The sequence below is a fragment of the Uloborus diversus genome, chromosome 2, assembly GCF_026930045.1.
Source record: "Uloborus diversus isolate 005 chromosome 2, Udiv.v.3.1, whole genome shotgun sequence".
Taxonomy (NCBI): domain Eukaryota; kingdom Metazoa; phylum Arthropoda; class Arachnida; order Araneae; family Uloboridae; genus Uloborus; species Uloborus diversus.
In genome coordinates, this window is record NC_072732.1 from 154699417 (window position 1) to 154715208 (window position 15792).

Genomic DNA, 15792 nt, shown 5'->3' on the forward strand with positions numbered 1-15792 from the left:
GCTTTAGGTGAAAGTAATGTTGCAGTTCTTTCCTAAAATTCTTTCAAAATTGAAATCAATTTGAAACTATTTTTTAAGACAGTAGCTTAGGAAGGATCGGCGTTCTTCCCGAAAAATCTCCCAAACTGAAATTTTAAGCCCGCAATTTTGGGTTACCTTTGTTGACGTTGCAAGAGGGAGGGAGATTCAATCGTCTCTCATCAAAAGGTTTCGAAATATAAGTTTAAAACGCAAATTTAGGCTGTCTTTGGTGAGGGTAGGGAATCTGGCGGCTATCCTCCGGTAATTTCTCGGCACTATTTTTTCAAAAACCCGCTTTTGGCTAGATTTGAAAACAATAGGAGAAACGTGAAAATATTCCGAACCAAAATATTTTTCGGAACTGAAATCCATTATAAGCTATTTTTGGGAAGGAAGGATTTTGGAGCTCTTTCGTGGATATTTCTAAAATCGCAATTTTATATTATCTTTGGAGACGTTAACTATTCTGGGAAGCTTCTACGGATTTTTCGGGTTTTTTTTCAACATAAATATCTGAAAAATATAACTATGGACTTTTGTCCACTTCACCTCGACGATTGACGGATATGCCCTAGCTCCGTAAAAGTTACATAAACCTGGCAGTTCTCCTCCAGAATTATTTAGAAACATAAATCCCAAAATCGTATATTATGCATTGTTTGATAACGATGGGACTAAGAGCATGCGGGGGTTCAGTGTGCTCTCATGAACTGTGTTTTTGAAACTGAAGTCAATTTCAGGTTAGTTTAGGCAGGAAGCTGTGGCTCCACGGAACCGTCTAAAAACGAAATTTTCAGATTTAGATATTGCGTTGGAGAAAAGGGGGATCCGAGGTCTTTCCCCAAAAGTTCTTGAAACTGATGTTTGAAACACGCAATTTTAGTTTGTTTTTCAATACGTTAAGTGAGAGGGGGTGGAATTAAGGTCTTCTCTAAAGACGCTAATTGAGACTGTCTTTGGTAGTAATGTTTTCGAATGAATTTCGGGGTCCTCCACTGCAAAATTTCGAAAAAATGCGAAAGCAATTTTATATGACGTTTGATAGGAAGGGCTGTCGTCTGAAAACAAGTTTTGGATTTTGGAGCCAACATTTTTAGGCTATGTTTGATTAAGTTAAGGTGGAAGTGACTTAAATGTGTCCTTAAGATCGATGGTTCAACTAGTGAAATTTTCCGCAAGTCGAATCGCAAATTTAAGCCTTTAGTTTCGTCAAGGAGGTCACGGCATTCTGTTGGATCTTCGTTTTGGAGCTACCTTTAAATTTGCTTCCCAGGGAAAGATCCCTGTCCTCCTACCTGATCTGAAATCGGGCAGTTCATTCAAGATTTTAATCAGAAAAATTGTCGTAAAGGGGGAAAAGTACAACATTTTAGTACGTCATTCATATATGTTACTCTCAAGGGAGTCGCAATTTTCCACTTTCTCTCCATGCATCTGCGATTTTTAAACAGTTTGTTACATAGTTTGTTGTTTGAAATGCTTGCAAGAGTATGTAGTCAGTATAGCTTTTTTTTAATAAATAAAATTTCTTCATTGTTTAGGTCTATAAAAGCTTGGAGGTAAACATTAGTGGCCGCCCTCGGTGCTCCTTTTAGACGGCACCATTTCATGCTTCAGAAGGGAGCCTTTCCCCTCCCCTGCCTGATTACCGGTTCTGTCACAAACTTTGCAACCAAATGAAGCATGTGTGTTAAGAGGGGGACACATTTTGAAATTTTTTTATTATATACTTAAGAGTTTTGAATTTTTTACTGATTTACCATCTAATTAATAAACAAAATCACAACATAAATATGAAAAAAAAATTTTTTATTTGAATTTAATTTTTTTTTAAAATGGGGTTGCTTTAAATTGCTATAACTCAAAATGTTGTTGGTCAATTTTTAATTTTTTTTCAAAAAAGTATGCACAAATATCTAAGCTTTAATTTTTATTCGGCGATTTTGAAAATGTTGATTCAATAAAAAATATTTGAAGAAAAATTCGAAAATATTTTTTTTAAATCATATTTTTTGCTGTAAATGTTTTTTTCAAAATCGCCGAATAAAAATTAAAGTAAACTGTTTGAAAAAGACATGCTCCAAATTTCATTACTTTGTCTTCATTGGTTCCTGACTTATGAGTTTGAATGCAAGAAATCGGGAAAAATTGCATCATGGAGAAAAACGCGTTTAGAGTTTTAAAGTTAACATATTAGTTTAACACATTAGTTTGGTGTGGCCAACAAAAAGAATTGTCTTTTGTTCTAATAAAGATATTAACACGATTCAAGCGTACTTTTAAGCAGAAAAACGGAGTAGTTTTTTAAATGATAAAAAAAAAGCAAAATTTGAAGATTTTTGTGTCCCGGACCCCCTTAAGAGTAGATATTAATGGACAATGAACCAACAAAATTTTCTCTAACATTATATTTTTCTTAAACTATGCTATGCTGTCGGGAAATCTACACATACTTTGACAATTGAACATTTAAAAGTCAGCATATTTAGTCTATTTATTATAAGTTATCTTGTGAGAAATTCTTGAGGAATTTCACTCGATTATAAGAACTACATGATGCGGCCTGCAGCCGCCCCTTGCTTTGGCCGCCCTTGTGCGGCGCACACTCTGCACACCTGCTAGGATCGGCTCTGATTGTTATTAAAGCATAAAAGCATTTTCTTACTCATTTTGAATGCTTAACAAATTCTGCTGCAGTAGTCAAAAAAGGGCCAAAAACGTACGTTTTGGAATCATGCCAACGACGTCAAACACGTGCTGCGCTGAAAGTTGCATGCCTAGTTTGAGATTTCAATCTTTTTGCATCCTGCAAGTATTTCAATTACTTCTAATGTTGGGTGGTTTTTTACTATGTGCTACCTTATATCTGCTTATTTAATTCATCATTTCAATTTTTTTTTTCTTTAATTTATTTTGGAAAAAATGCAAAACTCAATCAAAAAATGTGGCTCGGCACCCACAGTCTCTATTTAACTTGGCATGGTTACTTTTTTGTGTATTTAAGAAAGTGTAAATAATGTTTATGGTGAATCTCAAATGGTTTAGGCTTTACAACCTGTTAAAAGTTTTGAGATTGCATGATTAAATGAGGCAGCTGCAAGTTGTTCTTTTTTTCCAAAATTGTATTAAGTTTTCAAAAACATATTTTGGGAAATAACCAATCGTTTATATACATATATACAGACTTAGATAAAATGAAAAGCTTTCTGCCAACACAAATCCTAACTGGAAAATTTTCTGCAAATAATTATTTTGCCCAACTCACCCTTGAATAGAAAATTAAATTTATTTTATATTCAAATATGAAAGAGACAAAAAAAGGCTTTAAATCATTTATTTATTTATTTATTTATTTTTTGCAATAGGGTCATTCCATGTGAAATCAACACAATTTTTGATAACATTTTTCATCAACATCTCCGATTTCGATTATTTTTGGTACAGTTGTTGGTTGTATTGATGTATGACTATGTGCCAAATTGTATGAATTCTAGTTGATTTTTACCAAAGTTACGAATTATTGAATATTTAAATTTTGATTAAAAATTCTGCTATTTTCAAATTTTCAAATTCATGTAGAGCAAAAACGACTAAAGATACCAATATAAAATTGGTCTCATTTTAAAGGTATTTAAAAGAGCTTTAATGTGATATGTAACTTGAGCTGGTTTGCAAAAAAAATATAAAATTTAAATTTCTTAAATTTTAAAATTTAAATTTTTAAAAAAGTGACTTTTAAAATTTTGAAAAAAATTGTACAGAAAGTTTGTAATGTCTCCTTACATCATGCAAAGTTTTGTTTTGGGATCTCTATGGGATACAAAGATATGGCACATAAATGGTACACATGTTTTCGGAAAAAATAAAAAATCATGCATTTTCAATCGGTAAATATTTTAATGAACATATGTTTCAACTAATATTTCAATTATTACACTCTGTGAATATTACTTCAGTACAACATATGCATATTGTTATGTACAATCTTCAAAATAAGATGAATTTATAAAAATTGATATCAATAAAAAATAATATATTAAATTTTAATTTTTAATTGATCAAAATTAATTCCAAAAATATTTTTCTTTAAAAATTATATTAATTTATTTTGTGATTTGATACTGAATAATTTAACAATCACTCACAATTGCATCATCCAAACACATGATCTCAGATTGGATGATGCAATCGCTGTGCAGTGATAGCATCATCCATTTGTAGTTACATTTGTTTAACAGAGTTGTCCCAGTGATATTGCCTCTTAACAAGTTGTCAGGTGCTCTTGCCCAAGGCTGCTTAGTTGATCAACCATTTTTTGTTTGAAAACTTAATGCTTTTTTATGTTTTCTTTTTGAATTTTATATCTTTAACCTTTAATTTAAGAAAAAAAATATTTAAAATTTTGAATGGCAGACAATAGAGTGACTTTGTATTGCTGCAACCCATTTGGATTATTAAACCATTCGCGTGTGCATAAAGGACTACGGCCGTTAGCTTCGTGGATGTTTACCTTATTTCCAGAAAAAGAAAAGCTTTCAAAAATATGTGACATTTGTAGAAAAAAAGCGTACAAAATGAAGGACCAACAAAATGCTGACTTACCCAGTTGTAGTTATACTGTGCCAACTAATAATGATTCCGATTCCAACATCAGTGTTGATTCTGAAGGTGACCCAAATATTTATTTCCAAGAAGAAACTTTAGGAGGATTAAATAAATCACTTCAAGAATTAGGAGAGTCTCCAATTAAAGGTAAGAAAGTTAAACAAAAAAAATATTCAACAAAAAAATTTAAAAAAGTCAAAAGAGTTTTATATAAAAAGTTATTTTCTGCAGTTCAGTCTTCTGATGAAGATGATAAAAATGTAGAAACACTCATGACTCATCTAAAAGATAAATTTCCAGCTCTAAGCAGGAAGAAAAAATTAATGTTATTGACAATACTTCCTGAAAATTGGAGCATTAGGCGAATAAAGAAAGAGTTCAATGCCCCAGATCATATGGTAAGACAGGCGAAGAAACTTGTGATAAATAAGGGTATTTTATCTACTCCAGACCAGAAGGTGGGAAAAAGCATCCCTGTAGACGTAGTCTTAGCCGTTCAAGACTTTTATGAAAGTGATGATATCAGCAGGGCAATGCCAGGCATGAAAGATTGTGTTTCTGTCCAAAAAAGACTCATTCCCAAACGTTTATTACTTCTTAATCTGAGAGAAGCTTTCCGTGTATTTAAAGAGACAAATCCAGATCTTAAAATAGGATTTTCAAAATTTGCTTCTTTGCGTCCCAAAAATTGTGTTTTAGCTGGTTCGAGCGGTACACATAGTGTTTGTGTATGTAGTGTACATCAAAACATAAAATTAATGATCGAAAATGCAAAATTATCTTCTGTAACATCTGGAGTTATACAAACATATAAAGATTGCCTTCAAATGATAATGTGCACACCAGCAACTACTGACTGTTCCTTAGGAAATTGTGATTCTTGTCCTGGAGTACAGGTAATTGATACATTGCTTCAAAATGCATTTGAAGAACAAATGATAGAGACTGTAATGTTTAAACAATGGGTCTCAGGTAGTGGCGATAGGTGTACACTGCAAACTGTTCAAAATTCAGTTGAAGATTTTGCCACATTTTTTTCTGATAATATTGCAGTTCTTTGTAAACATGACTTCATAGCCAAACAACAAAGTTCATTTCTTCGTGAAATAAAAGAAAATTTACCCGATTCTGAAATTGTAGTAATAGCAGACTTCGCAGAAAATTACGGATTTTTGCTACAAGATGAGACACAATCTTTCCATTGGAGTAATAATTATGCAACTATACATCCATTCGTAGTTTATTTTAAAGGATCTGAAAAAATTGAACATTTCTGTTTTATAATTATATCAGATTGCTTGGAACATAATACTGTGGCCGTGTATACATTTCAAAAGGAACTTATGAATTTTTTGAAAAGTAAACTGACAGCATTAACAAAAATTTATTATTTTTCCGATGGATCTGCCTCACAATACAAAAACAAGAAAAACTTCATAAATCTATGTTATCATTTTGAAGACTTTGGTGTGAAGGCTGAGTGGCACTTTTTCGCAACAGCTCATGGGAAACGGCCATGCGATGGTGCAGGAGGAACAGTGAAAAGACTTGCTCGAAAAGCAAGTCTTCAAAGACCATATACTGATCAGATAACGACACCAATAGAACTCTACAACTGGGCAAAAGGAAACATTTCAGGGATGGATTTCTGTTTTGTCCCATATGCAGAATATATTGAATCGGAGAAGTTTTTAAAAAATCGCTTCCAAAACATACGTACAATCGAAGGAACTCGAAAATTACATGCTTTTATGCCTATGGAAAGTAAATCCAAAATTCTAACTAAACTTTTCTCAAAAAGCGAAGTTTCTGTACAAGAACATTTAACATGTACGGTAGATTATCACGAAATCTGTGGATATGTCACAGCAGTGTATGGTGAAAAGTGGTGGGTGGCATATGTTCTTGCAAAAAATGAAGATGAAGAAATAAAACTGACATTTCTTCACCCATCAGGGCAATCTCCTTCGTACACGTACCCTGAAATGCCAGATGTGTTGTGGATACAAGCAAAACACATTTTGTGTCTTGTACACCCAGTAACTGCTACAGGGCGTACGTATGCACTTTCAAAACTTGATCATAAAAAAACTGAAATGGCTTTCCTTCAGTACAATGTTCAATGATGGATTGTAAGTTTCTTATATTTCTATGAATTGTCTTTTTATATTAATCCAGAATTTTATTGCTCAATGTTTTTATAATGTAAGTTGCGATTTTTTATTTTTTCCGAAAACATGAGTACCATTTATGTGCCATATCTTTGTCTCCCATAGAGATCCCAAAACAAAACTTCGCATGATGTAAGGAGACATTACAAACTTACTGTGAAATTTTTTTCACAATTTTAAAATTGTCACTTTTTTAAAAATTTAAATTTTAAAATTTAAAAAATTTAAATCACATAATTTGTTTTTGCAAACCAGCTTATGTGACATATCATATTAAAGGTCTTTTAAATACCTTTAAAATGAGACCAATTTTATGTTTGTATCTTTAGTCGTCTTTGCTCTACATGAATTTGAAGATTTGGAGATAGCAGAATTTTTAATCAAAATTTAAATAATCAATAACTCATAACTTTGGTAAAAATCAACTAGAATTCATGAAATTTGGCACATAATCATATACCGATACAACCAACAGCTGTACCAAAAATCATAGAAATTGGAGATGGTGACTAAAAATCACTGTGTTGATTTCGCATGGAATGACCCAATAACATATACAGTCGGACCTCCATATATAGAAATAGCAAATTTCCGGAAAAAAATTCGATATACCTAAATTGAATCAAGCTTCACAACTCAGTTCAATAGGCGCCACAGGCAGCACTTTGATACTAGTATAGATGATAAATTTACTAGAAATATAAAATTTGAACGTTGCTTGACTTGTGGGAAGCCGGGGTACTAGTGCTGTTTTTGTAGGCGTTTTGCCTGCAGCACTCACGAAACATCACCAAGTTTTTCCCCTAAACCTCGGGGTCCATATATCGAAGAAGCAAATTGCCAGAAAAAAATTCGATATATAGAAATTTCGATACATAGAAACAATCTTATTTTATCATAAAAATCTCTTAAAACATTAAAATTAAAGCTAATTTTCGTGCATGAAACCCAATTTCTAATTTATACGAGCATCGGATTAAACGAAAGTTAATAATTGGAAAATTAACAGAAATTACATTTTTGCGCCTTCATACACCTTCATTCTTCGGCAGTTCAACTTGATTCGCAACAAGAGGGGATTTTCGTTTTGACAATGTAATCGAGAGAAAAGTAAAAAATCAATCTACTTAACTTGAATGATTTTACTGAAGCTAAAAAGACTAAGAAAGATAATCAACAGACAAAAAGGATAACTTGAAACTGATTTTACAATGTTACTGGTTACAACTAAGATTTGAAATAAACTTGAGGGAATTTAAGAACTCCAGAACGAAACAACGATCTATATCTACACACCCCTCAAACCATGATTTCTTATGAGTTTCTTAGCAACCTTTAGGAAACATAATTTTCTCCCGTAACCTTCATTTTTCAATGAGACAAACAATCTAAAGTGGAAAAACAAATCTACGATTGTCTCGAAATTTTTTTTCGATATATAGAAACAATTTTTCTATGTAATGAACATAGAAATTTGCTGGGATTTCGATATATAGAAAATTTCGATATGTGGAAGTTCGATATATGGAGGCTCGACTGCAGTTTGCTTATTTCTCACCAACTGAAGAAAACTACCAAAACCATTTTTTTTTACACATGTGCTTTAAAAGGCTCTTTTGGAGAAAGACTTTAACAGAAAGAAACTCTAGGATTTTCTTAAAAAATCCCCTTAAAAAAAATTGTTTTTTTTTTTTTTTTTTTTTTTAATATATCAACGTTAGCAGTTTGAAAAAAAAATTTCTGCAGAGCCAAAAATTTTCTGCGAACGTCGTTCGCGCGTTCGTCTATATTATGCAAGACTGCATATATATTTATTTTTAATTCTTACTATGATAAGTATTCTACCACATAAATTTTTCGCTGTTGTAAATTTTTACTTTGCAAACAGACCTATTTTAAAATTTCTGTTCTCACTTGTTTAACACTATAAACTGAAATGATGCATCCAAGATTGAACTCTGGCTCTCCCAACCCTTTGTTCAAAGAATCAAGGGTTAGAAATTGTTGCCTCTTTTTCAAAATTTTTGTTGAATTTTTGAGTTTAATGGATTCTAGGTTCTATTTTGATACGATTTTGGATATCGTCCCTTTTACGAAATTTTTTTGGATTTCCTCCTTTTTGCTCTCCAACCACTCTCATCCCTGTGAAATTTTCGAAAAAATATTTCTCCTTGTAAAAACCAGAAAATTGGTAGAGGTAATGTTTAGCTCTCTGTTGACTATCATGGATGGTAGTGGCTTTATCTGCCGCCTCAATTTCTCTTTCAAATCATCTCTCAATTTTGAACTCTGAAAGAAACTTGGGTAAGATTTAAATTTTTTTTAAAGTACTTGAAACAGTTGACCATTTTTCATTGGAGTGTTCCATTAAAATTTTAGAAACTACTATTTAAAATTCATTTGTGGATGCTTAAACAATATTTAATACCCTAGGTGGGTGATGTGAACTGTTGGGGGACATTGCCCATTAAATCTACTGTGTTCCATATTTTGAAAATTTAAATGACTTGTGCAAAAATAATGAAATGATCAGAATTATTACTGGTTGCATTAACACTACGACCCATATGCCACATGCTGCCTGTTTTGTTCAGTGTTTAGAATCTTGATCCAATAGCCCAACTTTCAATAGGTCTAAATCATTTAATACTAGGTGTAGCATCTGGCCACTTATATTTTAAGCAACTAAACTACTGTTTTCAGTATCGGAACTCAACTGCAGCAGTGAGAAAAGAATGTTATATAATTTGCTATTTGAATTTTTTATAACATTTTGGTGTTCCAGTTTTTGATGTTCTGTGATCTGGACTTGACTGCAGTCTGATAGATTCTTATTGCTGGTTTAAAGCGGGCTGATATTTAACCCATTAAATTGAATAACGTAACATAACCAGACATGCCAACTGCTCCGCTTTGAGCGGAGTTTCTCCGCTTTACAGTTCAAACTCCGCTGATCCGCGCAAGTTCACAAAAACTCCGTTTTCGAAACTCAATTGTCAACAATCGGTAAGACCTGCAAGGGGAGAAGCGAGAGACGATTACCGTAGGCTACGGAGCTGCGCGCGCTCCCGCTGTCACGGAATATGCCAATCATCCGACGCCGGGGCCCGCGGCAGGGGGGGGGGTGTTACTGAACTTTCGCTATCTTGATGCGCGCGCGTGTCCTCGATAGGTTTTGATGGCGTCATGAAACGAAGGGTTTGCCGGTCAAGTACCGTTTGAGTCTCCTCGCGCTTGCAGATTAATTTTCTGTGCTACAGACTTTCGTGTTTGGCAACGGGTGCAATTGTTGGTGTTCTCAACTTTGAATGTTGTGGTTTGGTGTTGATAGTGAACTTGTGCTTGCTGAATTTTTCTTACCGATTTTTTGATTGTGATTAATAATCATGCCCCCAAAGAGGCTGCATAGCCAAGTTTTCAAAGAAGATTACACAAAACTGTTTCCAATTTTAAAAAAATCGCGAAAGTCAGAAAAACATGCTTATTGTATGACGTGCGATTTTGATTTCAGTATTGCACATGGTGGACAATCGGACTGCAAGCGCCATGTTGATAGTCAACGCCATAAAGAAAAAGTGCAGTTATTAAAAACTAATAAAACTTTGAGTTCTTCGTTTGCTGTATCATCAAATGATGATAATACAATTAGGGCAGAACTTTTATTTACTAATTTCCTTTTGGAGCACAACTTGCCTATAGCCGCATCCGATCATGCAAAACCTTTATTTAGAAAAATGTTCCCAGATTCGGAAGTGGCAAAAAAATACGGATGTGCCAGAACTAAAACAACTGCTATTATCAAGTGCTTAGCAAGCAACACTTCTCAGGAACTATCAGACTCTCTAAAACATTGCAAATTTGCATTAGGAACTGATGCAAGCAATTCTGCATCTTTAGAGAAAATATTTCCAGTTGTGGTGATTTTCAACGATAATGGAACTATCTCTACACGTTTGTTAAGCCTTCCAAAGTTAGAGGGGGATTCAACAGGTAAAAATATGTTCAATTTACTGGACGAAGAACTCTCAAAGCGATCAATACCGTGGTCGAATTGTGTTGCATTTTCATGTGATAATGCTAATGCAATGATTGGTAAAAATAAAGGCTTTACAAAATTTTTGTTGGAGAAAAATCCTAAAATATTTGTCAGTAGGTGCTCTTGCCACCTCCTACATTTAGCTGCTAAAACAAGTGCCAAAGCATTGAGCATGAATGTTGAAGACTTTTTAGTTGATACATTTTACTACTTCAAAAAAAGTGCAAAGCGGGTCGAATTCTTCAAATTGTGCCAACAATTATGTGAGCTTGAAGAACATAAAATTTTAAAGTATGTTTCGACAAGATGGTTGTCCATGTTGGATGTGATCACAAGATTTTTGGAGCAATGGGAATCGCTTACTCTTTTTTTTGAGAGTGAAGGTGAAAATCCATCTGAAAAGTGTAAAAAAATAAGAAAAATGTTCAGAAATTCTGCAACAAAGTTGTATTTGCTATTTCTGCAGAATACTTTACCTGTGTTTACAGGTCCAAATGTTCTGCTGCAGACCGAGGCACCACTCATCCACCGATTACGTCGAGAGTTACTTGCTTTCTTGACAAAGCTTATAGCAAATTTTATTTCCCCAGTTGCTGTTAAGGAGGCCGACTCAATCCTTAAATTGAAGTTCTCGAGCAAAAAACGACAGAAGTGTGATGAAGATCTAGTAATTGGCAGTAAAACTAGACAACATCTAACTGATCAGACTTTATCTCTAAATGATAAATCAGAGTTCTACCAAAATGTTAGAGACTTTTACGCCGTAGCCTGTCAGTACATAGTTGATAAATTTCCTTTAGAGGACAATACATTACTGCATGCTGAAGTTGCTGATGTCAACATGAGATTAGAAAAGTCTTTCTGTTCAGTGGACTATTTTATTCAACTGTTTTGTGAGGATTTTACCGATGCTCAAAAGGGTAAAATTGAAAGTGAATTTTCGCTCTATCAAATTGATGAATTTTCAAATGATATTCTCAATTGTGACAGGACGGATCAGGCTTGGTTTCTAATTAGCCAGCTCAAAGATCATCGAGGCTGTGTCAAATATGAAGTGTTACCCACTTTGATGCGAAGAATTTTGTTAATTCCTCATAGCAATGCAGCTTGTGAGCGTGTGTTCAGCTTAGTTAGGAAGAATCAAAATGAATTTCGGGCTAATTTAAGTGTGTCAACCTTAGAATCGATAGTTATCGAAAAGTCAAAATTAATGTCTAAAAGAACACTTTGTTATCAAAAAGAATTTACTAAAGAGGAACTCGTTAAAGCAAAGAAAGCAACTGTAATGTTGCTGCAAAAAGCCTAATCTAGGTACTGTCATTTTAACTTCTGTTACTCATTTGATGTTCTTTTCCCATGACATTTTAAATTAATTTTTATTTGAAGTTGACTGTATTTGAGTAATAACTAATTTCAATAGTCATTTATTGTTTGTATATTGTATTTGCTAAATGTAACAGAAGTGCTGGTAATAAAAAATAGATGGAAATAATTTTTTAATAATATGTTTCATTTAAAATCCACAATAACACTTAGTGTTGCCATTACAAATTATTAGTTTATCACAAAGTCGCTGATATGCAATTTTCTCGCTCGCAATACTCGAATCTTGGATCTGCGGAAAAGTGCTCCTCTTGAGCCTGTCTGAAAGTTGGCAACCCTGCATAACGTGGTTTTGGTTTTTATTTAATTTAACAAGATAACGCAAAAGCGATAAGATCCTGCATGAGAACCTAGTTATGTTTCTATTATTCTGGAAGTGAAGTTTATTTCCACTAGTATTCTATTTTCTTATTCCCCCACCCCCATTTTTGCAAAATAGATTAAGATAAAATCTTTTTTTCTTAGGGTTATGAAGAGCCTGCAAATGATTATAACAGTTATGGTGAAAGTTATGGTGATTATAATTCAGGGTATGTATTTAGGTGGTTTTATTTATCTATTTTTTCCTCTGTAAGTATTAGCTTATTAAATGTGCTCTTTTTTTTAGAAATGCTGTATCCTACTATGACTATTCTGCTGATGATGCAGGATATGCTGATGGCTACGCAGGTAAGTTTTGTTTATAAACTATTATACTGAGTGCTTAAACTATACTTTCTGTTCCTTAAAATGTCTGTTTCATTTAGATGTTATAGGTTATGAATAGTGTGAACTCTTTTATTTTTGAAAAAGTTATTTTGTTGGCATTAGGCTTCACAGTACAGTAGAACACCAAAAGTATATCACAGTGCCACTTCATTTATCATTTTTCTCCATGGTGCTGGCTTGGTTATTTTAAAAAATCTAAACTACTTGCAGTCCCAACTAAATCGGATTTTTGACTTTCTTTGAGGATTCAGTTCAAGTGTGCTAGGGATTTTTCTGGATGAAACCATCAGTTTGTATGCTCCTTCAATACTCCTTTATTCAGGAAATTTTTTGGAAGGGCCCTTCAAACTCCTTCATTTTAGTTCTAACTCCTTCAAAACTTTTTTAGTTCAAGGCTACATAATTTTCCTCTGACAGTAACATAAAATACTTCGATTGACAACTTAACATCGTCACGAGGGCAAAGGTATAAGGATGATTTTGATGTAGTAATTTCGTATATTTATATTTTTCATGAAGATGTGATTTAAAAATTAATCACAGAAGTCATAAAAGTTTTAAGGGAAAAATATTAGTTGACTAAGACATTTCATAAGTGAAGTAAAACATGCTTAAATGGTGCTTGGCTATTTTTTCCAGTTTTATGATTATTGCTTTTCCCTCCACCAAACTCGCAACAGCAAAAGTCAGTTTATTTTTTAAAAATTTTTTTGAAGATACATAAGTAGAAGTACTATATTAAGTGATTGTGTTAAAAAAACAATCATTTAGTAAATCGCAGTTACGATATTGTAAAAAGGGTCATCCACAAGTGATGTTAAGCCTTGGGGGGAGGTTTTCATGAAAATGTGACAAAAGGAACAGAGAGGGTGACAAAAAGTAACATCACTTAGTTATTATAATAATGTGACATGTGACGAGGAGTAGTAAGGTGAGGCATGACACTTTGTGACAAAGGGGAAGGGAGGCAATTATATTGCAAACAGAAAGTAACACCCCTTAAGGTTAGCCCATTAGTACTCCTTCAAAACTCCTTTATTTTATTTCTGAAATTGAGTACGAACCCTGAACAATTTCCTGAACAAATTTTTGACCCCCCCCCCCCCCCCAATTTGTAAACCAAAAACCAGTTTTATGGCTAATAGGGTAAGTAACATGACTAGGGCCACTGTGGTACAAGAAAGGCTCCTTCTCAGTGTGAGTGCCAGGCCCCTCTCAGCCCTAAGACTAGCCAAATTTGACAACTCTGAGTTGGCCCCCCTTAAAGAGTAGGCCCCTAGTTTCCAGACTAGTCTGAAATGCACTTCTGTTGGCCCTGAAAATGCATGGCTGCTGCAAGTCTATTTTTACAATCTTGAAAGTCTGGATTTGTATTGTTCCAAATTAGAAATGAGACTACATCTGATTATAAGACTACACTTGTTAATGAATTCTATTGTTATTGTAGTCGCTGCCTTTAAATGAGCCTTTCAGGTTAGGTTTGCCCGTACTATTGGTATTCAGATTTTTTGATCCATCCTAAACACTTTGCCTGGAAAATGTTCTGTTTTCTGTTGTAAAAGATATTTCCTTTCAAAATTCTTACTCTCTGACTCTTTATTTTTAGATGAGTCTCGTGGACCAGTTAGAAATGCAGGGGGTGCTCGAGGCAGAGGTGCCGGAAGACTTATGACTCATCCATATGGTGGTACTGCACGACGTGGATACTAAACTGATACATTACACTTTGTTTTTACCATCATAGTACTGTTCATTGATAAAACATAATCACATATTCGAAGTTGGTAGTTCAACTCTCACTGTATTACATTGGGTTTAATTATGATCAAGCATTTTTGTGCCGAAATACAAATTCCAACTCATAACAGTATAAAGCTGGCGTTTATTTCATCATTCTTTAAAAGAAAAAAATGTCATTTTCACATCAATTATCAATAAATTGATTTCAAAAAAAATTTATTGTATTTTATCTTTTCTAAGAAGCTGTTGATCTTTCATAGACATTTTTTGTCTAAAACCCTACACAACTCTCGTTAACCACCTGCAGTGCTGCAATGCCCTTGTGAAAAAAAGACTGCTGGAGTTCTCTGTTTAAGCTTTTAAACTAGGATTTTTTTCTTGGAGACATTGTTTCATAAAGTACCTGAAATAATTCATTAAAGAAAATGAACTGATTCAAACGTTGAATTGCATCATACATTAGAAATATAGAATTACATTCAGTATCTTAATGTTTTATTGGCGACCTACTGTACGTTTTATATATCATACATTTTTTTCACTTGAAGTTAGATGAAAGACTTAACGTTGCAGTTTCAAATCTTTTTGCCCGCCGCAACCATCGAAAACCCACCCTGCTCGAAAGTTTAATCTGTGTCAGTCAACCAATCTAAATTGAAACCGATGCGCAATGGTGGAAATTTATTCAAACGATTTCGAGTTCCAGTTTTTCAATTCTATTAGGAGAACGGGTCTTGTAGAAGATGAAATGATGGAAGAGGAAATTTTTGATGTTTTAAGGAGTGAAGACCTATTTAAAGAGCCTTGTTGGTTAAGGGCACCTAGATGACTTTCTGATAACAGGGTTCGTACCGGTTATGGAAAAGAAAAAGCTAACTTCGAAAACTGAAATTTTCATTGTAAGTCATGGAAATTTATTTCAAGTGATGGAAAAATGTCCTGGACAAAGAGAAAGTAACAACTAAAGGAGCATTAGAAATCTTGAGTCATTTAACAGTATAGCACATAAAAGCTATTAAAATTGGAAAATTGAACGATCCCAAAATCAAATCTGAATTTTGAAATCCCATTGCAATCCACTTCTGTCGCAGCCGCTTGCCTTTTTTCGCGATGTGATTTTACTGCTTG

At 33.6% G+C, this 15792-nt stretch overlaps 1 protein-coding gene across 2 annotated transcripts in view; it reads left to right on the plus strand.

The window, feature by feature from the left end:
• The window catches only part of LOC129216097 (KH domain-containing, RNA-binding, signal transduction-associated protein 1-like), a 42654-nt gene extending 27785 nt beyond the window's left edge, over nucleotides 1-14869 (plus strand). For both annotated transcript variants that reach the window (XM_054850249.1, XM_054850250.1), the window contains 3 exons: nucleotides 12682-12746; nucleotides 12824-12885; nucleotides 14531-14869. In XM_054850249.1, the coding sequence (XP_054706224.1) occupies nucleotides 12682-12746; nucleotides 12824-12885; nucleotides 14531-14634 (231 nt within the window). In that variant the 3' untranslated portion in view covers nucleotides 14635-14869. The remainder of the gene's footprint in view (nucleotides 1-12681; nucleotides 12747-12823; nucleotides 12886-14530) is intronic.
• Nucleotides 14870-15792: the final 923 nt, after the last annotated feature.